Source organism: Mauremys mutica, chromosome 20 (assembly GCF_020497125.1).
Source record: "Mauremys mutica isolate MM-2020 ecotype Southern chromosome 20, ASM2049712v1, whole genome shotgun sequence".
NCBI lineage: Eukaryota > Metazoa > Chordata > Testudines > Geoemydidae > Mauremys > Mauremys mutica.
Window position 1 is genome coordinate 6,312,770 of NC_059091.1, and position 27,755 is coordinate 6,340,524.

At 54.3% G+C, this 27,755-nt stretch overlaps 1 protein-coding gene across 1 annotated transcript; it reads left to right on the forward strand.

The window, feature by feature from the left end:
* Window positions 1-227: 227 nt before the first annotated feature.
* On the forward strand, window positions 228-27,719 carry ESPL1 (extra spindle pole bodies like 1, separase). Its single transcript, XM_044994707.1, has 31 exons — window positions 228-359; window positions 1,773-1,865; window positions 2,306-3,421; window positions 4,300-4,404; window positions 5,492-5,612; window positions 7,285-7,421; window positions 7,774-7,967; window positions 9,375-9,617; window positions 10,389-10,533; window positions 11,109-11,253; window positions 11,735-11,874; window positions 12,890-13,024; window positions 13,667-13,786; window positions 14,888-15,059; window positions 15,860-15,988; window positions 16,641-16,797; window positions 17,140-17,249; window positions 17,975-19,125; window positions 20,231-20,657; window positions 21,128-21,298; window positions 21,828-22,041; window positions 22,729-22,916; window positions 23,426-23,553; window positions 23,823-23,945; window positions 24,183-24,338; window positions 24,659-24,829; window positions 24,917-25,021; window positions 25,466-25,581; window positions 25,785-25,868; window positions 26,402-26,566; window positions 27,081-27,719. The coding sequence occupies exons 2-31, from the start codon at window positions 1,785-1,787 to the stop codon at window positions 27,280-27,282; spliced, it is 6,651 nt and encodes a 2,216-aa protein (XP_044850642.1). The 5' UTR covers window positions 228-359; window positions 1,773-1,784; the 3' UTR covers window positions 27,283-27,719.
* Window positions 27,720-27,755: the final 36 nt, after the last annotated feature.

Genomic DNA, 27,755 nt, shown 5'->3' on the forward strand with positions numbered 1-27,755 from the left:
ATAGCGGAGATTTGGCGGGAAGGGGATACATTGCACACTCAGGTTCGCACACTGGTGGGCCCGGCTGATGGTGCTGGTGCACACGATGAGTTTGCGCACTCGGGCTGGCAGGATCCGCGCTTTGCACGGGGCACGCACTGGAAGGAGTTTAATTGCAAAACGCAACACGTTCCCCCCGCCCCTCAGCCAGAGCGACCCTGAACTACAATCCCCAGCATGCAGCGAGGCAGGAAGGGGCGGGGCACGGGACGCCGCGGGCTGCTGATTGGCTGGGGCGGAGATTTGAACCGGCCCGGGGCGCGGGGGGTAGAGAGGCTGCGGCTTCGGTTGCTCTTATCCTCAACCCCTCCCGGCTCGCTGTGAGTGGGGCCTGTGGGCGGGGACCCTCGAGGGGGGGGGGCAGCGGGCGCTGGGAGGAGCCCCGTGGCAGGGAAGGAAGGACCAGGGGGCTGGCTGGAGACTGGGGGTAGGCGGGGGGCTGGAGACTGGGGGGAGTGGGGGTAGGAGGGGGGCAGGGGGCTGGAGACTGGGGGGAGTGGGGGTAGGAGGGGGGCTGGAGACTGGGGGAAGGGGGGTAGTGGGGGTAGGAGGGGGGCTGGAGACTGGGGGGAGTGGGAGTAGGAGGGGGGCTGGAGACTGGGGGGAGTGGGGATAGGCGGGGGGTTGGAGACTGGGGGGAGTGGGGATAGGCGGGGGGCTGGAGACTGGGGGAAGGGTGGGAGTGGGGGTAGGAGGGGGGCTGGAGACTGGGGGTAGTGGGGTATTGGGTAGGTAGGTGGCAGGGCTGGAGTCAGGTGAGGGGGGATTGGGGGTAGGTAGGTGGCAGGGCTGGAGTCTGGGTGAGGGGGGAAGGATGTGGGGGGGCTTTGGGAGGGAGCTGTGTAGGAGGGGATCTCAAGGGGCTGGGGGAGGGAGGGTCTGAGTGTATGGGGGTATTGGGAGAAGGTGTGGGGTGAGGAAGACCCCACTGGCTCTCAGCAGGCAATACAGAGCCCCCAGGCAGGATTTTGCTCTGGCAGTTCTCAAAGTGGGCCGGGATCCCATTTTAATGCAGTCGCCAGGGCTGGCTTAGACGTCCTGGGGCCAAAGCTGAAGCCTGAGGGCTTCAGCCCTGGGTGTCAGGACTCCGGTTCAGGCTCCCTGTCTGGGGCTTTTGGCTTTTGTGGTGAGGCCCAGGCTTTGCCCCCTCCCCCGGGCGGCAGGGCTCAGGCAGGCTTAGGCTTTGGTCCTCCCTCCTGGGGTTTGTGCAGTAATTTTTGTTGTCAGAAGGAGGTCTCCGTGCAATGAAGTTTGAGAACCCCTGAGCTAGGCTGTTAGCGGGTTAACAAGGGTCAGTCACGAGGGCTAGTTGAGAAGGATCTCCCTGGGCCCACTCGTAAGTGGGTCTCAGGGGAACTAGGGTGATGATGGGGAGGTGGGAGCAGGATGGTACTTGGCAGGGTCAGTGAAACGCCCTGGTGAGACGAGCATCGTCATTCAACACTACAGAAGTTCTGATCTAGCTTGCTGTGTACTGTGGTGTGGGAAGATGGGAGGGCAGTGAGGGATAAAGAATCTCTGAGTATAGAGAACTGGGTTGGATGTGTTGTTTTCACCCACATTAGGCCAGCATAGGAGACCTGGAGAGGCTCTCTGTGCAATGGGTCTTTACACACACTTGCATTTACAGAATTAAGTGGCTCACAGAGTTCAAGGCCAAAAAGCATGACTAGATCCTTTAGAGAATGTCATTCAATTACTCCAGTATTATGGTTCATTCTTCCTTGCTGCAGGCCAGAAGTAGGATGAAGCGCCTAAAAGGAACCGATTTTATGGCACGAATCAGCAATTGGGAGGAGACGCGGATGCTGCTGTTGGAACTGAAGGTGAGACTGCAAGAGAAGACCTCTGAAACCTCTCTCTGTGGGAGAAGTGGACATCTAGCTGTTCTCTGGGTCAGACCCTTAGTGAGAAGTGTGGGCAGGGAAAAAGTTTGGCATTAACTACCAGAAACAGAGGAGGCATTGTACATGGATGCACAGTAGAGGAACGGGGCGTGTTCCATACTCCCTTGTTGTAGGAGTGCTTAGGGGTCACAGCAGTGGACTGGGGATCAGGATTCATGGGTGCTATCCCCAGCTCCACTGCTGACTCAGTGTAACTTCTCAATGGAGGCTGCTTTCTTTCTGTGCCCCAGACTCTCCATCTGAAGAACAGGACCAATATTGTCCTGGGACGGGGGTTGGGAGGCCTAATACGAAAATGCTCCGAGATCCTCCGATAAAAGGTGCGTATCAGTTGCACTAACCATCTTGTTTCCTTTCAGGAAAGCCTTGCCTGTGCCCCAGAAGACCCAGCCAGCACAAGCAAGCTCTCCTGGCAGAGCACGGCGTGTGATAAAATCCTGCGGGCTTGCATCCACTGGCTGGGACTAAGCAGGAATTGCCTGGCACACTTTGAAAGCCTCTTGGACCTGGCTGAGCTGGCATGCCAGGGTTATATAGCAGCCGGCCCCCAGCATGTTCCCCTTTACCTGGAGAAAATCCTCTACCACCTGCTGAGGAACATTGCCACCCAGGGAGCCTATGATGCCTGCTTAAGGTTTGCTGGTCTGCTCTATGCCAACCTGGCAAGGTGCCGGCCCCCAGAGGTGCCTGCTGAAGACTTTGAGGCCATTGCCAAGAGCAGCTTTAGCGTGCTGTGGAAGGGTGCAGATGCCCTTGCTAAATCGGGCCAGGCACCAAGGGAGAGCAGGGAGGTGCTTTCAGGCCGGCTGCAGGCCGTGCGCTTTCTGGTCTTCCTGGAGGAAGACTGCTCAGCCCAGCTGCCCCTGGAGCCCCCGTTCTTTACCTCCCAAGTAGCTCGTCAAGCTGCAGCTGCTGCTGTGATGTTTGAGGCCCAAAGGACCCCCCTGAGCAAGGAAGATGCCTGCTTCTTCAGCAAGCAGCTTGCCAGCCACCTGATCGCAGCCCTGCTGGATGGGAGGAGTGCAGTGGAGCCCTTGCCCCTGCAGCGCTCCCTATGCCTGTTCGAGCTCACCTTGGAGCGATGCCGGTGGCTCTGCAAGAGCAGCTGCTTTGGGGAAGGCAAAGACGTGATAGACCAAGCCCAGGGCTACCTAGAAGGAGCTGGTGGCATCAGGAGGGGCTTTGGTGCTGCTCTGGGTCTCCTTCGTGCCGGAGTCCAGCTGAACCAGGTGTTAGCACTGGGTGAGAGTCGGGCTGGGCTGCCCCTCTCCCAAGCTGCTGCAGCTCTGAGCGGTGCGGCGGGAGTCCCTGAGCCCCTGCCCAGGGTGCTGGGTGAAAGCTGCCAGTTCATTGTCTCCTCCCTAAATGGGTACATGAAGAAGAGCAAGCGGAGGCTGTTCAGCCTGGAGGACATCCTTGGCCTTTCCACTTTCATGGAGGGTTATTCCTGGCTTCTCCGTAGGCTGCTGGACAGCGTGAGTAAAGCTGGTGATTTCGGGGCTTCCCCTAGGTGGGGTGGGGCCTGAGACACACAGGGTTGTGCCAGGGTTTCATCTGGGCTTTGTACACAGCCTGGGGGTGCAGCAAAGGATTAGGCCCATTGGCAGCTGGGCTCTTTCGAGCTCCAGGGCTCTAATGCCCAGGCTGGCATTAGGCTGGGGATTGCATGTGGCTGAGGTGCCACTTCTGCAGTACACCAGCTTTGCACCGCAGAAGGGAAGCGTGCTCTCTGGGTAAGTCTACGCTGCAGCCGGAGGTTTAAGTTTGAGCTCAGGTAGACGTACCTGCACTAGCTTTGATCGAACTAGTGCACTAAAAATAGCTGTGTAGCCACAGCCGAGCCACCTGAGACCCTAAGAAGTACGTATGTGAGCTGCTAATGTCTGCTGCTGCCCATGCTGCAGCAACGCTGTTTTTAATGCGCTAGCTTGATCCAAGCTAGCGTGTCGGTCTCCCCAAGATGGAAATTACACCTCCAGTTGCAGTGTAGATGTCTCCTCTGTCTGGGAATCATGTGGCCCTCCAAAATCTAACGTGCTAGGGTGCACAGGTGTGTCTCCACCTGATAAAGGGGTTCTGCTGATAAATGCAAGCGTCCCTTCTCCGTGAGCTAGCTGAGGACTAATAAGGATGCATCACAGGTGAGTGGGGTGAGCCTGCATCCACATACTAGCCAGTTGCTGCTGCTATTTGGTACCTCATCTGTCTGCCAATTAAATGACAGTGCAACCTTTTGTATTGTTTCAATGGGGCCTGATCCACGTGTGCTGAGCTGGTACGGATGCTCCTTGGGGATGCCAGTGTGAGTTCTCCTTGCTGATCTGGCTATTGCATTTTTGTTTTCCCTCTTCAGATTCCCCCTGACAACATGAAACAGCAGCAAGCAGTGAAACAGCTACACTATCACAGCCTGCAGCTCTACACCACAGTGGCATATGATGCCTTCCTGAGTTCCCAGGTACTGGCAGTGGAGGGAATAGCATATGCCCCTAGGAGCTGGGAGTGGGCAAGGGAGATCTCCAAGAAGCACAGGTGCAAAAAAAAGTTAAGCTTCTTATTGCTGGACTGGTCCCAGTTTGAGGCCACTGGGCTCCCATGGTTCACTGAGGTCCTGGCTCAGCAGGGCTCCGAGTGCTGTAATGGCAACAACACTCCCCCTCCCTGAAATTGCTCAGTCTCATCCAGCCTACCCCAGAACAATATGATGGATGCCTTATGCAGCCTTCCTTTGTTAGAAGGTCTCCGATTAGACTGGGCTGAACGTGCCACAGAGCATCACTGAATGGCCAGCAGGTCAGCGGGAGATGTCCTCTAGGAGCCATGGTACTTGCAGGTTGCTATTAGCATAATCTACATTTATTACTCCAGGGTTCCCTCTTGCCAGTTGCTTTCTGCTCCCACCCAAATGAAGGAAGTGTGGTCACGTGGTTAGTGTTGGGAAATCTGGATTCTGTTCCTGAATCTTCCCTTGACTCCCTGTAAACCCTCAGCCAGTGACTCTGGGCTGCACCATCAGAGTGGCCTAGTGGCTAGGGCAGTGGACTGGGACTCAGGAGACCGGGGTGCAATTCCTGACTGTCACTGCTTTCCTGGGTGACCTTGTGCAAGTCACTCTGCCTCCCCGTGCTTTAGTTTTTCAAGCTACAAAATGGAGATATTTACCTTTGTAAAGTGCTGTGAGATCTATAAGCGAGAAGTGTTCTGCAAGAGCTAGGTGGTGGTGATCTTCTATGTGGTGTGAGACTTTTAACCAATATTTTGAGAGACTAGTACTTGGTGTATTTCATCTGGAAGTCAGGCTGCTTTGCAAAGGCAAGTCAATTACCACAATCGCCACTGGATAGCGCTAACCAGCAATAGCCACTCCAGGTGTGGTGGTGACCCTCTTAGTTCTGAGCATAGCTGGCAGATAAAGGCTGTGTAACAGTGGAAGAATGCTGCTTCATGCTCTTAATCCCTGATTATTTCTTTCCCGTGCAACTGCTCAAATGTCCTAGCACTCCTGCTGCATCTCCCTTGCTCCCCAAACCTCTGTCTTTCCACAGGTGGCAGGGGCGGCTGGACTGGAGCAGCTGGTGGGCTCTTGCCAAAGTGTCATTACCTGGATGCTTGATGCACTAGAGGGGCTCTCCGAACAAGACCAGTTGGAATACCTTGATGTCACAGGTCAGTCCCTGAGCCTCAGAGCAGGGTCCCGCTCCATTGTGGGTTACAAGGCCTGCTGTCGGTGGGCAGGGAATGGCCTCCCCAATATTTAACTGCTCTGTGCTGCTCTGCGAGAAGATCTGGTCCGTTACCCTGAATGCAGAACAAATTTGGTGTGAAAAAAGTGGCAACATTCACTAATGCCCCACAAATATGCTAAGCACCACTGGGCTGCCAGGGAGAGAAACTGACCGATTTCTCCACTGAGATCCCTCTGCCAGGTCTGACTGAGACCTTTCCCTTCCAGGCAGGGAAGCATTGCTGTCGCTGTGGTGCTCCTCCTCTGTCTCCCTACCCTGCAAAAGCTCTAACCTGTAGTAGCTGGAACAGGCGTGGCTTGTGACCAGATGGCCCTGGGTCTTTGGATTACAAAGTCCTTCCCAAAGTAACCTGCTGCTGCTGATGGACTGGAGCTAACTACGGAATGTGGTATTGCAAAGTCTTGCCACTTGATGGTGCTAAGACTCCCATGTGAACGGAACAAGAGCATCATGATTGATGCTGCTACTCCTGTCTCTTGCCCTAAGCCCCTCCAAAGTTCTGCTTCTTGGCTCCAGTTTGTCCTGGTAATCACTGCTACTAGAGAGCAGTGGCTCCACTGCAGTCTTTCCTGATGAGACCCTAAAGAAAATGTTCTTCCTAGACCCCGTGAGCCATTCGTTTCCTCCCACCTCAGTATCACGATCAACTGTTCTGGTCAAATCACCTGTCACTATATCTTCCCCCTGACTCAGTCCCAGGCAATGCTTGTCTTGCTTCTGCATCTGACTCTTCCCACTTTCCTCTTCCTTAAATCTGCACTGCAGGGAAATGACCGAGCATCCTGTGGCCCAAAGAGCGGTGAAGGATCAGAGAGTGTGGGCTTGAGACCTCACAAAGCCCAGCCTGGGATTGAAGGGGCAGGGGTGTTGCTGGTATCAAGTATCCATTGGAGGAATCGATAGCCAAGCCTTGCACATCACAAGTCCTAGGATTAGGGGGATGGTCAAACGGGAATGAGGGGAGAGGGGCCCCAGAGTGGTGACGTGAGGCTGGAGGCTTTTATACAGCCCTTCCAGTCTAGAGGGGATGGTCTCCTACCTTAACTCAACCCCTGGGGCCTGATCCTGTCACTTGTGCAAATCTCCAGCAATTCAGCTGAAGTCAGTGGAGTGGCACCTGGGTAAGTGACGAGACTTGGATGCACCAGTTTGGTACTGACTGGTGGGTCTCCTCCCGTCCGTGTTTACACTTCCTCTGTAGACTGATGCTTTCGTCCAATGGGATGGCTGTGGGGAGTTTGCAACCGTAGCTCTCGAACAGAAAGTGCTCAAGGCAAACCCTTCCTTTTGAGACCAAATATGGTGCCTCCATGACATGCTCTCCTTGCTGGAGTATCGGGGACAGTGTCTAAGTGGTTACACATGGCTGGCACTAGGCCAGTGAGATTCTTGATGCTCTACTGGAAAATCCATCTCTCTTTGCCGTTGCTCCCACAGCTCATGGAAACGGATTCTCTTGCAAGGGTATTGGTAACAAGGCTTTCAGAATGAGGGCGGTAGCCCCTATCCCCCATAGGGGAGCGGAGAGTGAGAGTACTGTAATCTCATAGCGAGGCAGCCTTTAATAGTCATGCTTTTGTTTGCTGTGGCAGCCTCGTGTGCATTCAAGCTGGCCTACGGCTTCTACAGCCAGAAGCTGTATGTGGAGGCCAGCTCCGTGACTGAGGTGTTCTGCCGGAAGCTGGGGATGGCAGAGTCCTGTCAATATCCAGAGATGTCCACAGAAAGGGTGAGTAGCTGCCTAAGATTCCGGGTAGCTCACTGGGGACTCAGGGGTCTGGTATAAGGGAGCCGTGAGCTTGAGTCCCTGGGCTGTAGGAACCAGACTTCCATGCAGGCCGCATACTCAGGCCCTGAGCGTCAGGAGATGTAAGGCACTTCCTCTCCAGCCTCTAGCTGATGTGGAGTCCTGACAGGCCCTCCACCAGGATGGAGGCTGCAACGTGGGGCTGGGGCCTCAGGGCCCAGGAAACAGGGAAGCTTTTGCCGATGGTGCCTCTTTGCAGGGATTAGGTGGAAGTGAATCTCGTTCATCCTATTCCAAACCGCTCCTTCAAGTCACGCTCTCTGTCTCTCTGCAGTTGCACAAATGCTTTAAGCTGCAGGTGGAAAGCTACAGGAAGCTGTGCTGGTTTGAGAAGGGCCTTGAGTCTGTGTCACTCTGGCTGGCCGCACTGCATAGCAAGATCACGGAGCAGATGGCAGAGCCAGTCTTGCTCTGGGTCAGAGTCAAAATGGATGCAACAAAAAATGGAGATGAAGACTTGAGACTAAAGTAAGGAAGGGGCTGAAATCGGGGGTGGGAGCATTTTTTTTGGCCTGTCATTTCATGGAGCATGGGACTGGGAGTCAGATTCCTGGGGTCTATCCTGGTTTGGCCACTCATCTGTGGCCAGACTGCTCTCTGCCTCAGTTTCCCTATCTGTAAAATGGATGGATATTTCTCCTAGTACCCCAAGACAGATCTGTTGTCACACACAACCTGGTCACTATCATAGTATAGACCAGGGGTTGGCAACCTTTCAGAAGTGGTGTGCCGAGTCTTCATTTATTCACTCTAATTTAAGGTTTTGTGTGCCAGTAATACATTTTAACGTTTTTAGAAGGTCTTTTTCTATAAGTCTATAATATATAACTAAACTATTGTAATATATAAAGTAAATAAGGTTTTTAAAATGTTTAAGAAGCTTCATTTAAAATTAAATTAAAATGCAGAGCCCCCCGGACAGTGGCCAGGACCTGGGCAGTGTGTGAGTGCCACTGAAAATCAGCTCGCGCGCCGACTTTGGCACATGTGTCATAGGTTGCCTACCCCTGGCATAGACAAAGCTGTGTAACTAATTATTAGGGCCCTACCAAATTCACAGTCCATTTTGGTCAATTTCATGGTCATAGGATTTTTAAAATTGCAAATTTCATGATTTCAGCTATTTAAATCTGAAACTTCATGGAGTTGTAATACTAGGGGTCCTGACCCAAAAAGGAGTTGGCGGATGTGGGGGTCACAAGGTTATTGGGGGGGCAGGGGGATTGTGGTACTGCTACCCTTACTTCTGCACTGCTGCTGGCAGCAGCGCTGCCTTCAGAGCTGGGCAGCTGGAAAGCGGTGGCTGCTGGCCAGGAGCCCAGCTCTGAAGACTCAGCTGCCGCCACCAGCAGCGCAGAAGTAAGGGTGGCAATACCACACCATGCCACCCTACTTCTGCGCTGCTGGTGGTACTGCCCTCAGAGCTGGGTGCCCAGCCGACATCTGCTGCTCTCTGGCCGCTCAGCTCCGAAGGCAGCGCAGAACTAAGGGTGGCAATACTGTGACCCCCCCCAGCCCCCAAAATAACCTTGTGCCCCCTACAATTCCCTTTTGGGTCAGGCCCCCTATATGAGAAGCGCTGGTCTTGCCAATGAAATCCCTATAGTATAGGGTAAAAGCACGCACAAGACCAGATTTCATGGTCTGTGACGCACTTTTCATGGCCGTGAATTTGGTAGGGCTCTACTAATGATCACAGCTACTGAAATACCTAAAGACTAACCTGATGCTTGCCTGAAGAAATGCTACCCTGGCTAGAAAGCTGGGTCTGTGCTGTAGTGCACAGCTATGGTGGGGCTATCAGGAGCCCTAGCAGCCATTTTGAGTGGCCCACCTCCAAGCGCTGCTCCTGTCTGACCGGCGTGTCTGCTGCAGGACTCTGAAGGATGGCTTGGAGGGGCATGGCCTGGATGTAGGGACCCTGGTGTCTGTGCTCTCTGAAGAACTGAAAGCCTACAAGGCTACACGGGCCGACACGGGGCAGGAGCGCTTCAACGTGATCTGCGACCTGCTCGAGATCTGCTCAGAGGAGAGCGGCCGAGATCACGAGCGGGCGGTGAACCTGGTGGAGCTGGCCCAGGTGCTGTGTTATCACGACTACACGGAGCAGACGGCCTGGTGAGTGGCGGGTGGGGTGGGCCTCATCACCCTCCCATCTGCCTGTTCCTCTACTACCTGCTTGCTGCAGTGGTTCTGATTGGCCGCCCTTCCCCCAGGAGGCAGCCACATGGGGAAAGCAGCCAGTTGTGGGGGTTCCCCAGCAGTACTGAAAACGTGGGGCCCCTTAGTGACCCAGCTTGTGTCTTACAAATGTTGTTTCCAGCTCAGCAGCCCCTTGCAACCTGGCACCCTGTAAGCACTGGGGATTGCTCCAGGCATGTGCAGGGCAGGAGATGTCTGTTACACTAATGATCCCTATAGGAGAGCTACTGAATAAAAGGGGCCATGTCTTTTTCTATTGTGCCTACCACCTGGGAGATTCATGTTCCGCTGCCCTGCAGGGGCGTTCCATGGAGTTCCTCTAGAAGACTAGAGGTGCTAAGGCTCCAGGACTGTCGGGCTGCCCCTGGTGTGAACTATCGTGGGGGTTTGGCCTCACATGACTCCTTTTCCCTGGTTTGAATCTCATGGTGCCAGACGATAGCCCTGGGGACTGAAGGCCTCTGTACAGTACAGTACATGCCTTATGGAGATGGTAGTGGTGAGAAAAGGGACTGGAATATGGGACACCTGGGTTCTGTACCCAGCTCTGTCACTGAATTGCTGACCTTTGCCCATTTCCCTTCACAAAAGGTGGGAAAATATCATCCCCATTTTAGAGAAGTGCTGTGAGATCCTTGGGAGTGAGATGCTGTTAGTCTGGCTTATAACCAGTCTCCTCTCCTGCAGCTCCGCCTTGGACTCCGTGCGGGAGGCCCTGCGACTGTTGGACTCTGTACCTGTTAGTGCTGAGAACCAGGAGCAGCTCCTGGATGACAAAGCACAGGCCTTGCTCTGGCTCTACATCTGCACCCTCGAATCCAAAATGCAGGAGGTAGGTGGTGGCAGCAGCAGTGTGATGCAGTGCTGGTGATTCCGATCATACCTCCCTGCCCCATGGGAGGTCTAAGCTCTGGAGCCACCTCGGCATTGTAGTGGGGTGAGGACAGGGGTAGGTGAGAGGCTGTGGCACAACAGTCATGGTGCTGTCTTTGGGGAGTTGTTCCCGGGGCACCCCCCGTATCAATGGGGCCAATGAAAAGCTCTCCAGCTGCCTGATGGCCACAAGGAGAGGTGATGGGCACCATGTGTGCCCAGCTATGCCTGGTTTAAACTGGATATACCAGGTGTCTTTCTAGTAGAACGTCAATGGCCCACCTGTAGAGAGTGGCTGCAAAGCACCATCACCTGAAGCAGTGAAATGGCTGTGCAGGAAGGACAGGGAAGTGCCCATGCAGTTGCCTGGGATGCTGTCTTTGGGAGCCTTCCTTGTGCCTGGCCCATCAGACTGGCTGCCTTCCCCCAAGGGTGAAAACCCAATGGTGATGGAGCAGAGACAAACTCTCCTCCCATGGGATGTCCCATCAACAATGTGCTGTAACTGCCTTGGCTTCTCTCAACCTGCTGCAGAGCATTGAGAGGGACCAGAGAGCTGGAGACGAGGGGCAGAAGAACCTGGAGGATTTTGAACCCAATGACCTCAACTATGAAGACAAGCTCCAAGATGACAAGTTCCTGTACCACGGCATTTCCTTCAACCTGGTGGCAGATTCTGGTGAGGACCCTCTTCGAGGTGGGACAATTAAATGCCAACAGTATCTTGGAGCAATGCCTAACTCCTCTCGTCTGGGTTAAACCGACCCATTGGGCCCAGGAAAGAGAATCCCTGAGGTGGGGGTGAGGCACATGGTCTCCCATTCAGTTTTCCAGGGGTGCGAGGGGGTGGGGAATGCTCCCATTGGGAGCAAGGGGAATGTATCCCAGAACTCTGCCGCTGCAGTGGGGGTGGGATTGGTGGTCTCTCCATCGTTTCGTTGAGCACATTGGTCCTGTCTGGATACTGTCACCTGCAAACCTACAACACCCCTGCTTGCATGTGGTGGGGGTCATTGACTCATTCCCTCTGCCTTCTCTCAAGAGCTGTTCAGTCACCACTGCTCTAGAGGTGGCTTTTATCCATGTCTGATGCTCTGGCCCTGGAGGAGAGGGATCAGACCCCTGGTGGCTCAGTGACAGCTACATGCCTTGGTTTTTAGCACAGGCCAAGTGCCTGGATGATGCCCGTGCCTTGTGGAAGAAGCTCCTGGCCAAGAAGGGCGTCCCAGCAGTGCGCAGTGTCGAGCAGACCATGGTCTCCCTGCACATCATAGCAGCGCTCTACAGAATGATGGCAAAGGTATTGGGAGCCTTGGGCTCTGATGGGCTGGGGAGGTGGCTTCGTCATAGCCTTGTGGCGTTGAGAGGGTTGTCTAAGTGCATGAGGGCTTCAGGCTAGTACTAACCATAGGTCATCTCTGTAGCTACCTATGTTAAAGTTACCTGTGTCTGACCCAGTGGCTAAAAGTGAGCCAGTGTGTTGTCTTACGTGACCCTTCACGTTTTAGTCAAGCGCCTGTGCTGCTCTAGCTAAGGGGTGGCTTGTGGGCACTGCAGCCCCAGCACTTGGTGCTCCCTGACATGATCAGTGATCAGCTTCTGTTGATCCTTCTTCCTCCCTAGATTAGGACCATAGCCTGACCTACAGCAGCACTTCCTATTGGGCTGTATAGTTGGGTATCCTGTCTCAACAGTAGCCTGCTCCATATGTTTCTGAGGAAGGTGTCACACCATTATGGAAATCTCTTCACTACTTGGCCATGGGGGTTTCATTCCTGACCCTTTGCCATTGGCAGTTGGTTTATGCCCTGAAGCATGAGGATTTATATCCTTACACTTTTATCTACTGTAACAGAGGGGTGTGTGTGTGGGCAGTGTTCATGTAAACATTCACCTCGTGAAGCAGATTAAAATCTTGTCTTTGGTACCTTGAGGCAGGGAGTTCCCAGGCTAATCATATGTTAGTTTCCTGTGTTGCCTTTTCTGATCTCATTGTGAGGGTCAAGAGGAGCCTCCTGGTTGACCTCTGTAACAATCCCTGTTTGTATCTAGTTCTTGTGTCTCCTCTTTAAACAGTCCTAATCTCTTCCACTGTGGCTTCCTGTGGTCCCCTCTCTATTTGGGTACTTGCACAGCCCTCATTGCTGTAGGAGTGTTTGTCCTGTCCCCGTCCCTCCCCCCTCCACTTGCTGCCCTGAAGAGTCATGTAACTATTAAATGGCTGCAATACCTCATCCTGAGGTGGGTGAAGTGATGGCTTTAAAGTATGTGTGGCTTGTCTAGGATGGGGTGTATTTGTTTTCCTTGTCCCACAGCCGCTGCAGTCCATGGAAAGCTATCTCCTGATCAGAACCCTCTCCAGTGCCCTTGGTGACTGGCTTGGGACAGCCAGTGCCTTGTGTCAAGTGACTAAACTACTGTTCCTGCTGGAGAGTCCCAGTGAGGCCAAGGTGAGTATCAGGGGTAGGGTGATGGTAAAAAGGTGACTTTTATAGCAGTGGTTCCCAAGGTGGGGTCTGTCTGGGCTTACGTGAGGGTCAGTCCTTTGAGCCAGAGCCAGGCCAGAAGAGCATTCTAGCACTCTTGCTGCACGGAGGACAGCATTTTGTTCTCAATGGCGTCCTTCACACACCATGCGTGAGGGGTCACGCTGGTGGGGTTTTTTCCAGTACTACTGGAAACAAAAGGGGTTTGGGACAATTGGGCAGATTCCAGAAGGGTTGTTGACGGAAAGAAGTCTGGGAGCCACTGACGCACAGGCCGATGGTGCCATTCTCTGCTAGGGTGGGGACGCTTGACCTAAGTTCCATGGTCTGAACTGTCAAGTCTGGAGCGTCGTACCCTGGGTAGGTCTTTCAGATTTTCTGTGTAGTGTTGCTGTCTTCTAGAATTGTGATGGGGAGGTGAAGAATCTGCCCAGTACGTGGGAGTTCAGTGGAGGAGCTGGTTTCTAATGTGATCCTAATCTTCCAGCTTTTGTGGTGCTTTGTGCCTCTTAAGCTTTTACCATGACCGTGGTTGAGCTGCATTCAGCTATCGCTCTGTGGCAATCCCTGGACTGCACATGCTTCATTTGGCTTATCTCCTTTCAGATCTTTCTGGAAGAAGCAGAGTCCTGCTTGCAAAAAGCTGACTGCAGCAGTGACTCCTATCTGCTGCTGAAGCAAACGTGCCTTATACTCCATAGCCAGCAGTGCTGTGCAAACCATAAGGTAACCAGCCCTTTGAGATGTAGCTCCTGTGACTTTCCAGTCCCTTTGTTTATCAAGCTTCAGCTCTGCAGAAATCATTGTGACCTTTAAATATGGATCTACTAGAGCTAGTTGGAAAATGGGGCTTTCCCCACCCACAGAAAACTCTGCATTTTTTTGGCTGTAATTGTTTGATTCTGAAATACGCTGCTGTGCCTCATGGGACATGTAGTCTGGGTACCTTGAGTTCCCATTGTCCTATAGACTGGGCTCCTTGGTTGGACTCATCTCCCATAGTGCACCATCACGATGCACCTCCCCTCTCCATCCCTCCTGTGCATGGTAGTCACGTGGCCCTGGAGCATCATAGAAGATGGAGTCTGGTCAATAGAAGAAAGTAGAAGCATGAAGTGCCTCAGTGACATTTCAGAATTGACATTTTTTCAGGCAGAAAATGTCTTTGACAAAAAAGCAAAACTCCCCATGGAATGCAGATACTCCTTTTATGAAAAGCTCCATTTAGTTGAAACCCTTACATGTTTAATAGAAAACTTTTGATTTGCCCAATATCCACCTTGTTTAGGATTTGAGTCAAAGCCCACCCTGGCACCAGTGGGAAAGGAAACTTTGAAGATTGGATGTCAGCATGGAAACCTTTCTGCTCAGCTGTGAGAGGACTTAAGCAATGAGTCCTCTTCAAGCCAGACTGTTAGCTTACATTCTCCTGGGGGAAGGTGCTAGGTGGAGATTTCTGGATTTGCCCTCTCCAGGCAAGGGTGAGCAGAGGCAGTGTAAATGCCTTGCACACTGCCCCCTGCCAATCTAAGGTTTTTCCATAGTGTTCCTGACTAGCAGGATCTTAAACCCATTCTGCAGTGTCTCAGTCAACAGATCTTGCATGGAGGAAATCCCCTCCTCAAAAGGAGTGAAAGAAGTGATTGTTTCAATGACCTTGTTGTTCTTGAAACGTCTGCCTTGTATTTCTAATCTTTCCCTCCAGTCTGTTCCATGGACTACAGCTACTTGAATCAAGCTGTAACGCTGAATTGATAGGTCTTGGTTCATATGGAGAACTGTTTTCCAGGTCACTGTACCCTCAGTCCTCATCTCTATCTCATACAGTTTGAAGAAGGCCTCACTCTGTTGCTAGAGGTCCTCCAACACCCAGCCCTACAGAAGATCTCAAAGGTTTGGTACCTGCTCCGAGCCCATGTCCTCCAGTTGATGGCAGTTTATCTCAACCTTCCTTCAACCAGCCTTTCGCCTGAGCTCAGGCAACAGCTCTGGGCTCAAGGTGAGCATGGCGACATGGCAAAACCCTGACTGCAGTCCAGAGTGTCTCAGCAGCATGGGAGATATTCTGATGGCAGTGGGGTTGTGGGCATATACTGGGTGGCATATGCTACCTTGGCAGACTGTGGGGTGGCTTGGGAGTTCACAGATCTGGCTTTCTCTTGGCCTGCCAGTGATGACCACCTGGCCCACAACGTTAGTGACATGCTAAACTTGGGTACCTTCTACCTTTCTTACCACAAATGTGGCAAATGCCTTTCTCCACCCCTCCTGTGTGGGCAGAAGCAGAGCAGCTTACCCATCTGGGGCTGTCCTCTAGAGCTCTGAGAGCATGGACTCTAATGTACCAGTGGTGGATCTAGTTCTGTGTCCATCTGCAATGGCAACTGGTGCCAAATCTATTAGTGGTATAGAGCTCCCATAGCATACTTTGTTGTATAAGGCTAGACAGGGAGAGGGATTGTTTCCTGACCCAGGCTGGGGATCAGCATGTGACCTGGAATAGGAGGGCAGTGGTCCAAGTAACTTCTGAGTTTCATTGCAGATGCTCCTCTTCCTAAAAATGTCTCTCAGTTGGCTGAGGGCTGCCTGCTTTGATCTCCCCGTCTTGTGACACCACCCTTCCAATTGAGATGGGCAGAGTGTGAATGCTGGAATCTGCATGCTTTATAAGTTCTGCTGGAGTTTCTGCAAATAACTGGAGTCATGCCAAGCACGCTGCTATTAATGGCACTGGGGGAATTAACTGCTGTCTGCATGGGTAGGCAGATGGTGCTAATGTTCATACGCTCCCTTTTACAGGATGGAAGACCCCTGAGACTGCTCTTGCTGATGCTCACAAACTCTTCCGCAGCATCCTCCTTCTCCTGATGGGCGGTGACTTTCTGTCCTCTCCTAAAACTGTCACAGAAACTCAGTTTGTGGATCACGGTAAGCTGCATTTGTGCATAGACGGTATCGTTAACAGTCCTGACTAAGAGGACTTGGTTGTCTTAACTGGATCTTGCTTTTGTGCACAGAAGGAAATGAGGCTGATTCTCCAAATTGTGCTCTTTGAAGTCTGCGCAGGGATTAGCTGCCACATGGAAAACTTCAGGCTGATCTGATTTTTTTGGGTGGATGGAAACGCATCTTCCTATTTTAATCTAACTTCATCCTTGATGTCAGCAGGCCTAGTGTCTCCTCATAGAACTAGAAAAGTCTTAAGCCTCCATATACAACAGTCTAGCTTCCATGATCAGGTGTCCACAGAGAGCACTAAAGGGGCTGGGAGCAAAATACCAGTGAACTCTGAGTTGAGAGAATTCTAACTGTTGTGCTAGGGATACAGAGCCTGCCACCATGGTATCTGGCTGCCTGCCTGCTGATCCAGTCCTTCAATATCAACTAGAATGACTTTCCATTGGAGCATAAACTCCCGTGTGACCTACCCTGACCAGCCTCTCCAGTAAAGAGCTGGATGATGTTAATGGTCTGGAGTAGTGCAGTGTCTTGTAGACGTTAATTACCAAGTGGCTTCCCCTTAACTTTGTAGGTACAGTGCAAAAGAGGATCCCTATTCACCTGTTCTCTTCTCATGCAGGGGAGAATCTCCTGCAGAAATGGCAGGTGCTAGCGGACATGCTGGTCTGCTCCGAGAAGCTCATTGCTCTCTTCAGCCAAGTGGAGATGGTGTGTGAAGCTAAAGCTTTCTGCTTGGAAGCCCTCAAACTCACCATGAAACTGCAGGCCATTCGGGGGTAAGGGGCTTTCGGTGGGAAAGACTCCGTCACGGGGCACAACATGTCCATTTCAATGTGAAGCAACTCCGGCAGTGTCATGTCTCAGTGCCTGTGAAGGAACTCCATGTTTCTGGGAGCTGTTCAGCTCTGCTTTCAGGCCAGCCCTAGGGGACAACTTCCTCATCACAGATGGGGAGGCCAGGTGTTGGGTCTTGTCCAAGCTGCTGCCAGTGCAGGAAGCAGCATTGGCGGTGGGGTTTGCTGATCCTTCCCTAGAGAAAATTCGGTCTTCATGGACTGCTAATCAAGCTGCCATCTTACCTCATGGGATCCAGGTTGTTGATGGGTTTCTCTTTCTAGGTGTGCTGGGTTTCTGGTCTTGAAGGCCAAGCTGGAGCTGCAGCGAAGTGAGCTGGAGCTGTGTCACTCAGACCTCCAACAAGCCCTGTTCCTGCTAGAATCTGGCACTGGTGAGGTTTTTTCCTTCTGATTTAAAGGAGAGCAGCGGGGAGGGGAAGAGGACTTTATGCCCCCTGAGAAGGAAATGTGACCAGTTCTTCCCGTGACATTGTCCATTGGTGGCAGTGGCCGTACAGCTCGCGCTTCAGAGGCAGATGGTGAGGGATAGAGAAGGCTCTACAGACACCAGGGTTCTGCTTTTCCTTCTCTGCAGGGTGTCTCTTACAGTAGTTTTAATGACACAACTGAGGACACCCTGAAATCCATGAACCAGAGGGGCTGGAGGAAGGGGGAGGTCTTGAGACTTGGCACTCATAATTGCAAACCAAATCCAGTTGAGCTCGCTGAGAGCGACTCCCACTGGCCAGTAAAGAAAGGAGTGTGTCTAGTAGCTTATTTTTTTAGCTGCTTCCTGGAAAGAGGAAATGTTAATATAGGAATAAAACTAGATTTATTTTTTTTGGGGGTGGGGGGGGGTGTCCCATGGTTACAAGTCTGGCTCTACAACCCAAGATCAGTATTGTCTTGAGGCTGCATAACTACTTTCTCCTTCCTAGGGTGGGGTGGTGGTGGTGGGAAGCATTCTGTCCTGTTGCGGGGGAAAAGGCCTCCTACAAAGAACAGTCATAATAGATTGTCTTGAGTCTACTGTGTGTTCAGTATAGCACAGCAATGGTTGACCGCAAGTGGCGACACTTGCGGTCAAGTAACCACACTCCCTCTCTTCCACCTCCAGACTTTGAAACGAAGGAGAAGCAGAAAAGCGAAGTGAAGATCAAACCCAAGAAGGGCAGGTCCAAGGGTAGCAAGTGCCAAGGCCCCAGTGCCGAGCCTGCCGGGGAAGAGGACGGCTTCCTGAAGGGCCCGTTGCTTGAGTTTGTGGACACAGTAAGCAGACAGGAGAAGGAGAGTGTCCTTACCACCTCCCCAGTGCTGAAACCCAAGAAAAAGAGATGTTTGAACTTCCTGAGCCACTCTGCCCTGTGCTCCTGCTCCCTCTGCTCTGACGTGACCCTTTCAGCTGTCTGCCTCCACTGGGCGGTCTCCTATGCCCAGTGGGAGCTGGCATCAGGGAACAGAGCAGAAGGGTTAGGTCTCCTCCGGGCTAGTCTGGAGCGCTGTATGGTCATGACCTCACGCTTCTCCACCATGGTGCAGGAGGCATCCCAGCACAATGGCAAGAAGGCTGCTGTTCGGGACCGATCCGTGCTTGGGCTGCTGGACGATCTGGTCGCCAACATCTATGCCACCGTGGCGGCTCAAAGCATGGGTGAGCACCGGCCAGAGAAGAGGCTATGGGAGCTCCTGGAGGCTGGCCTGACATTCCTGTCTTCCAGAGTGCCCTGCCTGCCAGGTCTGGAGTACCACAAAGCCAGCTTGCTGCTCACCAAAGCCGTGGCTACCATCTATAGCCTGGTGTCCAAGCACAACAGCTGCATGGCCCACATCTTCTCCAGCGCCTGGGCCTGGAAACCCCCAACTCCCTCCTCTGAGACCAAAGGATCAGCAGTGACCAAGGCAATCAAGAGAGAGGAGAATCTGCCCTTGAAGAGTAGAAGCAAGAAGATTCCAGTGGCAGCCTCTGGCCCAAAACCCAAAGCCAAGAGAGGCCAGGGAGTCAAACCTCTGCCTTTGATAAAGTCCAGCGATGTCTTTGCCCTGGGTGACTCAGATGGGGAGGTGCCCCCGTTCGTTGTTAGACCTGTGATGGATCCCTGCACCCCAGTGCAGAAATCCTTCCCTCCCACCAAGGGTCGTTCACACACTAAGCCAACCCCTGGCCCCAAGGCTCCGTTTATGGTGTTCAATGAGATCTCTCCTCCAGGGTCGAAGTCCCAGCTGCTGAAGGCTCCCAAAGCCTCCAAGAGAGTCAGATCTCGCCTGAAGGTAAGTGCGGGGGGTGCAGCGCTCATTGATGGATGGTATCTTTGGGGTGGAAGGTATATTGGGGGTCCCGGGACGACATTGTGCCTGGGCACCTTCCAGAGCACCATCTGCTGGTCAGACCCGAACAGCTTCTGATCCCTTGGGATAGGGAGATGGCCTACTGGGTGGTGTCCACTCCATCTGTCCCCTCTCGCACTCCTCTGATCAGTGCAGATTGCTCTCTAGGGCATTGTCCTGGCTAGTTCTGCCGTGTCCCTGGCGATGGGGCTTGTACTCCTTCCCTGGGGAAGACCAGGCTGCAGCCTGTCCCAGCTCACTGTTGCAGAATTCTTCAGTAATCCAACGTAACTTGGGTCTCCCTTTGCTCTATTACACCCCTCTGCTGCTAGTGACATGAGTTAAATACAAGTAACTGGCCATCCTCTGCTCCAGGAACCTGATCCCTTCATGAGAACTCTGGTCTTACCACCTCTTTGCAGGGACTGAGAGGGTTAATTGTACCCCAAAGCTGAAATTGTCCCAAGGCCAGGTGGAGACTCATCCAGATTTGCAGGCTGTTAACCCTTCCATTGCTAGTTCTCTTCCGCGTCTGGTGCGTAAGATGCCCCTGAAACTCCTGTTGGCTCACAAGATCCACGGAGCCTTTCACTTTTAGGTTAGTTGGCTCAGTTCTGTAAGGACTGGAAATCACTAGTGTCTAAGAGCCAGGCTTGTGAGCAGAGTTGAGCGACACAAGCCAGTTTTAATGGGGATGTCAGTCCTCCTAGACCTCTCAGCCGAGAATGTCATCAACTGCACACAGGAATTGTCCTCTCGCTCCTACTCCCCTTGGCCAAGGCCCAGAGCTTGGGTTAGAGTGGAGGAGAAGCTGAAGTTGGTGCTGCTGGTGTTGGAGAGAAACTCGGGCCATAAGATTTCAGGGCTACTGATCCCCTGCTTAAAAAAAGGCCGTTCCCTGCAGTCCCATCCTGGTGCCAAGAAGAGCTTGATAAATCTCTCTCCACATGCATTCTGGGCACTGTCCAGAGGGGGCACTAGACTAGACTGGAGAGCAAGGAGCTGGAATCCACCCTGGAGAAAACTGATTGTGTCTCCCTGTTCCCAGGTGGTTTTCAGCGATGACAGTGATGTGGAGGATCCCGCTGCAGCAGCCCAGGGGCCAGAGAACAAGGGGCTGGCTGCTCACAAAGAGCCAGGGCCTGCCAGCCGCAAGACAACACGGGCATCGGCCTATGGCAGGAAGGCTTCACGGCCAAAGGCCTTGGTTGCTGACGCAGAGGGGGCCCAAGCCAGCTCTTCAGATAACTGCCCCCAGAGCGGCAAAGCCAAGCCCCGGAGAACACGAGCAGGCAACAGGAAAGCTGCTGGGCAAGGAGAAAAGGAGGAAGCAGCCCAGAGAGGCCCCTCTGGGCAGGGGCAGGAGGAGGAAGAGGAGCTCCTAAGAACCATCAAGGAAGAGAAGGCGATGGAAGAGGGATTTGAGATCAGCTTTGAGGTCTTGCGAGGATCTGATGAGGAAGAGCCAGCGACAGGTAGGCCTAGCTTTCTGGGGTGGGGGAGTCAGCAAGGAGGGCTTGACTACCAGACAGCTTTGTCCTGTGTAACGTGTCTTGGGCAAGCTGTATTCTGGATCATGTTAGATCAAGGGGCGTAGAAACCAGGCAGGTCTCAAACATATAGGGCCTTGCAGACAAGGGGAGGCCTGTGGAGCTGGGTCCTGAAATGGATAGGGAAGCCTCTGGGGGTTAGACGGCAGAGGCAAGGGGGAGAACTGAGCTGAGGAAGTGGGCGGGGGGGGGGGTGTGGATCTGAGGCTGCTGCTTTCCTCCCTTGTTCAGCATTGTGACAACTGAATCCTGCCACGTTCTGGATCCAACTTCTCCCGCAGAAGTGTACCTTTCCAAGTCCTGTCTGCAGAGCCTGGGCTTGAGCAGACCCTGATGGAAGCCAGAGCCCTGGTGTCCTGGCGAGGTCTGAGGGAAGTGTCTGCTTTTGTCTGCAGGGAGGAAGAGGCTCTTGGCCTACAGGCAGAGCGGTGTCGAAGGGGAGCACGAGGTTCTCCGGCGAGATGCCAGTGCTGATCTGGAGGAGAACTTCCTGGTGGCAGAGAGGAAAGGCAGCCATGACCCATTCAACCTGCAGGCACTCTCCTCCTCCCTGGCCGCCGCTGTCAGTAAGTGCCCTGGGGAACCCCACAATATCTAGGTCTCCCTTTGTTGCTTCCCCTCCTCATTGAAACATCAGGGCCTTGTGGCAGGGGACAGAGAGCTGAGCTCCTGTGGGAATCCAGGGACCGTTGTATAACGAAGGTATAGTTGCACTCTGCCTGGTCTGTCCTTAACCCCGTCGTTCCAACAAGCCACAATAGCAGCGTGGTGGGCCTGGATCGGACACTGGCAGTCCTCCTGTCTCTGCTATGATACTTCAGCAGCTAAGCCTGCTGGAGGTTGCCTCCACTCTTCCCTGGGACAGCCGAGGCACTCCCACTCCACCCCGCCTGCCAGCTCCCCAAACCTGCCAACTCCTCTGCAAACATGCTCGCTGCCACTCCAGCCCCCTTCCAATCCACTCTGCCCTTCACACCCCACCTGCTCCCCTCTGCTCTGATCTCCACCTTCGCGTGGGGCGGGAGGGAAGGCCGAATGAAGACGCTCTTGTCACGCCCTGTCTGACCACAGGGTTATCTGCTCTGACTATTCCAGGTGTCTCCTCTCTGGACTCTGTCAGCAACTCCCTGAAAGCTGCCTTCCAGGCCATCAGCCACTGCCCTCCCGGCACCCTCTACTGCCAGCTCTGCCGGCTCTTGGCACTGTGCATCGGCAGTCGGGACCCCATCACTACTGCCTACCTGGTTTCAGAGTCTGTCTCTATCACTGTCCGCCATCAACTGATGAGCAACGTTCACAGGAGACTCTAGTAAGAGCTGCCCGCCCTCGACTGGCGGGTTCATACAGTAAAGGGAAACCCTTGTAGATCCTGCAAAGGCTGCCTCTATAGCCTCTGCTTATATGGGGCATAACAAGCCTGTGGAACCCACTGCCACAAGGTGAGACAGCGTTAAAACTGTCCGTGAGCTGTACAAAGCCTCCGAAAGTGAGACCAGGCAAATTAACTTGAATTGGAGGTGGGAAGGGAAGATGGGCTGGTGGCTGATTGACCGAGCTGGGAGCCAGCTCTGCCCCACCACTCCTGGTGCTGCCAGAAGACCAGTGTGTGACCTTAGGCTGCTCACCCCATCTATAACGTGGGGATAATGCCTAGCTCGGGGGCGGGGGTGGGGGTTAATAATCCTCAGGAGCTCCTGAGATGGAAGCTACTGTGAGGGTGGTAACATCGAACTAGAAGAAGCACTATCAGGACACTCGTCCTAGTTTAAACGCTCCTCACTCAGAGCTCTAGCTCCCTTTGTTGCTGCCCTGTAGCCTCCTGCCTCGCTCCTCCACAGCCTGGCGCTCAGCTCGCTGCTCTGGGGACTTGCCTGTTCCATCACCCTCGGTTCAGAACAGCCTTTCTGAACCCGGCCCCCGTCTCTGCCCCTCTCCTTTCTGGGTCCTGTGGGTCTCTGCTGTACTGACCCTCCCTGCACGCTGCTTCCATCTCCAGCAAAATGAAGAAAAAGTCAGCGGCCGACGTGGCTGACCAGCTGCAGGAGCTCACCCTGCAGGGAGGGGATGCCGATTTGCAGCTCCAGCACCTCTTGCAGCTCCAGAGCTTGTTTGAATTCAGCTCGGCAGGGCTGGGCCAGGGGGAGACCGAGAGCTTCAGGGAGCAGCTGCAAAAAATCCCCAGTGGTATGTGCTGGGAGGGGGAGGGTCCCCTTCAGCTGGTGGTAGCGGGCGGCTTTTGGCTTTCCCTCTGGGAAAGGGCATCTCACAGCTAGGTGCCCGGTCTGGACCCAGCTGGGTCTGTGGTGGCTGAATGTTACACCACATGGCCATAGAAAGAGCCTTTGCTAAATGAGTTGTCCTTGGTCCAGTTCCTAGTGGGCAGGCGTCCCTGTGGCAAACAGCCATCCCAGCTGGGGGACCTTGTTTGCAACCTGAGGCCCAAACAAGGAGTGAATGGGCCTGTGGAACCAAAATCTCCTCCTCCCCCGTGGAGGGGCGGGGCTTTTGGCATGTAGGAGGCTTGCACTGTTCTCGGTCCATGCCACAGCACAGGCGGGGCTCTCCTGCAGGCTGCCTGCTCTCTTCCACTGGGGTGGATTCAGAATGCATCCTCTGACACCAGAGAAGGGCTCTTAGCTGGGTTCGGCTCATTGATTGATCCCCTAACTGCTCCGTTGCTGTGCTCATCCCAGGTGTAACCGTATGCCTGCTGACCCTGGTGAGCCTTCAGCCTGGCACCCTTGGGGACACCTTGCTGCTAACGCGGCTGGAGAAGGCCAGCACCCCGGTGACCATCCACATCCCAACTGCGCAGAGCAAGGTGAGGGGCAGGGTCGATGGGGCACCTGGACAGCGGCAACTACACCTCTACCTCGATAGAACGCTGGCCTTGGGAGCCCAAAAAATCTTACCACGTTATAGGTGAAACGGTGTTATATTGAACTTGCTTTGATCAACTGGAGTGCGCATCCTCCCCCAGCACTGCTTTACCGCGTTGTATCCAAATTTGTGTTATCTCGAGTGGCGTTCTATCGAGGTAGCAGAGTATGTGAGCTCAGGGCAGGGGTCATGGCGCTGTCTCTCTCGCAGGCGCCCCTGAGCTCAGTGCTTGGCGAGTTCGACGCCATCCAGAAGGAGCAGAAGGAATTCAGCAGCTGCACGGACAAGAGGGACTGGTGGCTGGGCCGGACGGAGCTGGACAGGAGGATGAAGGTGGGTGGGGACGCGGGAACAGCTGCTGACTCGGCCAAGCTGGAGACTTGGGCTTTCTGGCTTCCCCCACCTTCACCCCACTCTGCCGACATGCCTCCCCTGGCCCTAAGGTGCAAGAGGGGGAGCTCCATCCTCACAGGCCAGCCCTTGGCCTTTCCACCGAGGGGGCCAGTGGTTGCCCATGGTGGCTAGTTCTTCAGTGCCCAGGGGCTTTAGACTCCCTCTTCCTTTCTGCAGGTCCTGACCGAGACCCTGGAGAAGGAGGTGCTGAGCTGCTGGAAGGGGGCCTTGCTGCCGGCCAGCCAGGACTCTGGTGTGGCCAAGGAGGCCTCCAGCCTGCAGGAACAGCTCAGGGAGTGCGGCTGGGAAAATTCAGATCCGGCACTGCTGAAGGTGAGAGGGGTGGTCCTGGGAGAACCAGCTGAGAAGCCCCTAGCATGACTGGGCTTTTTGCGGAGCCTGGGCGGGATAGACGTGGATTGGTCTAGCTTTAAGCTGCTGAGCTGTTGCTGTGACTGTGGTAGGAAGGGAGCCAGGTCCCTCGTGCTCTCAAGGGGTTAGGAAGTCCCTTGTACACGCATGGGGGAGGTGTTTCAGGTGAAGCCATTCTCCTGGGGCGTGGATGGGGATTTGCTGTGCCCATCACCTTGCTGGCCCCTGCGTGGGGACACTGGTGCAGTCACGCGTGCCTCAGTCTTCCTCTCTTCCCTCAGCTCGTGTTGAACAGCTCTCATCTCCTCACCCCTCAAGATGTGCAGTGCCTGGCGTCCGGGCTGTGCCCAGCGCAGCCAGATGCCGCCCAGGCCTTCCTGCAGGAGGCGGTGGACAAGCAGAGATCCCGCGGGGGGCAGACGAGCGGTCACCTGGTTCTCGTGCTGGACAAGGTTAGTGGTCCTCTCCTCGAAATGTGCCCCTGCCAGCCTAGCCTCTGCCTCTCCAGATAACTCCTCCTCCTCTCCTCTCCTCTCTAGCACCTGCAGAAGCTCCCCTGGGAGAACATCCCCTGCCTGAGAACCCTGCCAGTGACCCGGTTACCCTCCCTGCGCTTCCTGCTCAGCTACTCCCTCGCTCAGAGGGTAAGTTGGGGGGGGGGGAAGGGGAGGGCGGGAGGAGGCGACTGTCCTGGGATGGCTCTGCTGGGCCTTGGGGAAGGATTCCCCTGCCCGTGTGAGAGCTAGGCCGGTAGGTAGCTCCCATGCTCTCAGATCAGCTGGGCCCTTCCTTCGGTGGGGGAAGAACCCACTTCCCCCTGCATGACCCGCTCAAGTGACACTGAGCTTGAAAGGGTCAGCCACCAAGTGCTGTCCCCTCTCCCTGCTAGCTGGAGGGGCTCTGAGCACCCCTAGCCTGGCAAATGGGTGCGATGGGGCAGGTGGGATGATCCCACAGACCAGCCAGGGGCTTCCCTAGCTGTAGCATGGACTCTCAGTTCACATGGCTGGACTGGGGGGGGGTGATTGTGGCTCTGCAGGATACTGCACTTAAGGGTGGGAGCAACATGTCTTGTGTCCTCGTTTCAGTATCGGCGAGGGGCCATCCTCACCTGCGGGGTGAATCCCAGCAGCGCCTTCTACGTCCTCAACCCACACGACAATCTGCCTGGGACGGAGGAGCGCTTCCGAGCCTGGTTTGAGAGGTGGGTGCATCTCCCTGCCCCCTCATGCCCGATGAGGAGGGGGTCTGCAGGGCATGGTTGCCCGTCACCCTACGTGGCTTGGCTGTAATCAGCCTCCTGCCTGGAGCCATGGGGGCGTTGCTGAGCAATGCCGTTGGGGGTTTGCCCTTCACTGTGGGAGTGGCGGGTGTTCCGCTCTGTTCTCACCCAGTGTCGTCTCACAGGGAACACGGCTGGACGGGGGTGACGGGAGAAGTCCCAAGCCAGGAGCAGATGCAGTCGGCTCTCACGCAGCGGGATCTCTATATGTAAGTGGTGCCGGCATGAGCCAGCTAGTGACTGAGGGTGGGTGGCATTGGCGAGCAGGACTGACTATGTCTCCCTAGAAGATGGGCACCTCGGACTCCTGGGTTCTATTCCCAGCGCTCTGCCTAATTTGGGGTGTGACCTTGGACAAGCTACCTCCCCTTCTTGTTCCTGTACAGTGAGGATACCTGCCTTGCTAGGAGATCCCTCTCTACGGGATGCTAAGTGCACAGTTCAGTAATCATCAGGTCCATAGCAGGTGGCTCTTTCCTGTGGCTAAAGACCAACGCGTAACAATCCTGGGGAGAGACGTTTCCGCTGCTCAGGGATGGGAGTGCAGCTAGATTCAAGCATTGGGGAGCTGGGGGGAACAATGGCAGGGCATCGGATCAGTCCATGGAAGCGCAGAGCATTTGCCCTGTAAGTCAGTCTCATTGGAGGCCAGGGAGCTGAGTGGGGGAGCAATGACCCCAAGATAGCTGCAGCCACCGAGTCCCCTGCAGTGCTGTGAGCTCACCCACAAACTCTGCCGTAGCTACGCCGGGCATGGAGCTGGTGCCCGCTTCCTGGATGGACCATCGATCCTGAAGTTGGACTGCCGTGCTGTGGCCCTGCTCTTTGGCTGCAGCAGCGCCGCCCTGGCTGTCCGCGGCAACCTGGAGGGAACTGGTATCCTCCTCAAGTACATCATGGCAGGATGGTGAGTCTGCCGGGGACGAGATCTCGACCATGGGAAATCTGTGCTCTGGCTACTATCAGCCCACTGGCCCATGCCGTTCCCCCCCACCCCTTCTGCTTTAGAGGAAGGGAGATGCCAGGGTTGTAGGTTTCCTTCCTGACCCATTTAGAGGCTCTGTGCCCTTAAGCATGAGGTCTAGTCACCCCTGGCTTAGCCCATAGAGCTTCAAACACTAATGGCCATAAATCACGTCATCTCAAATCCCAGCCACGGCATTCAGCTCTGCTGCGGGGAAGCCCGATGCCCACCCAGGCAGAGCTCTAGGGCTCCGGTTCTTGCCTGATGCCAGTCCAAGCTATACACGCTTTCTCAACCAGATCTAATTTAATAGTGGGAGGGGGTTGGGGGACTGAACCTCCCCACCACTTGTGCTCAGGCTCGGCTTGATCCAGACATGGCTGTGCTGGGTTAAGGTACTGGCTAGAGCCCTGTCCCTGCTGGAGGGGAGACAAGTGTCTGTCTGTTCCCTTTGCAGCCCCCTGGTGTTGGGAAACCTCTGGGACGTGACGGACCGAGACATCGACCGCTATATGGAGGCGCTCCTCCAGAGCTGGCTGAAGGCAGGGTCAGGCGCTCCTCTCCTCCAGCATGTCGCCCAGTCCCGGCAAGCCCCCAAACTCAAATACCTCATCGGCGCAGCCCCCATAGCCTATGGCCTACCTGTGTTTCTGCAGTGAGGCCCCTGCCCACTGGACTCCCAGGGGTCATGGGACTTGGATCATGAAAGGGATCCAGCACCTCATCCCTCCAGGCTCTTGTATGAAACACTTGACCTGAAAACTGCCTCCTAGCCAAACTTTTTCCTCTGGATCACAGCTTCTCTGAAAGTGCCTTGCACTCAGGTGCTGCTTTCAGCCTTGTCTGTCTGACTCTCAGCAGAAGGCCCCTGGGTGGCTTCTCCATAAGGACTCAGGGATGGATTTATTTTTTTAAGCTTCACTGTGGCATGTTTAAACAGCTGCAGTGACTTGCAGAGTGGCTGGTCCGGGGGAAGAATCGTATACATGTAAATTGTCAAATCTCTATGAATATAACTTATTTTAATTAAAATAAATCTGAGTTTTTTATATTGCAAATGCTTGCTGGATATGTAACGCTTGTACAACTACAATAAAGCTGGTGGAGCCATAGACTTGGACCATATGGATTT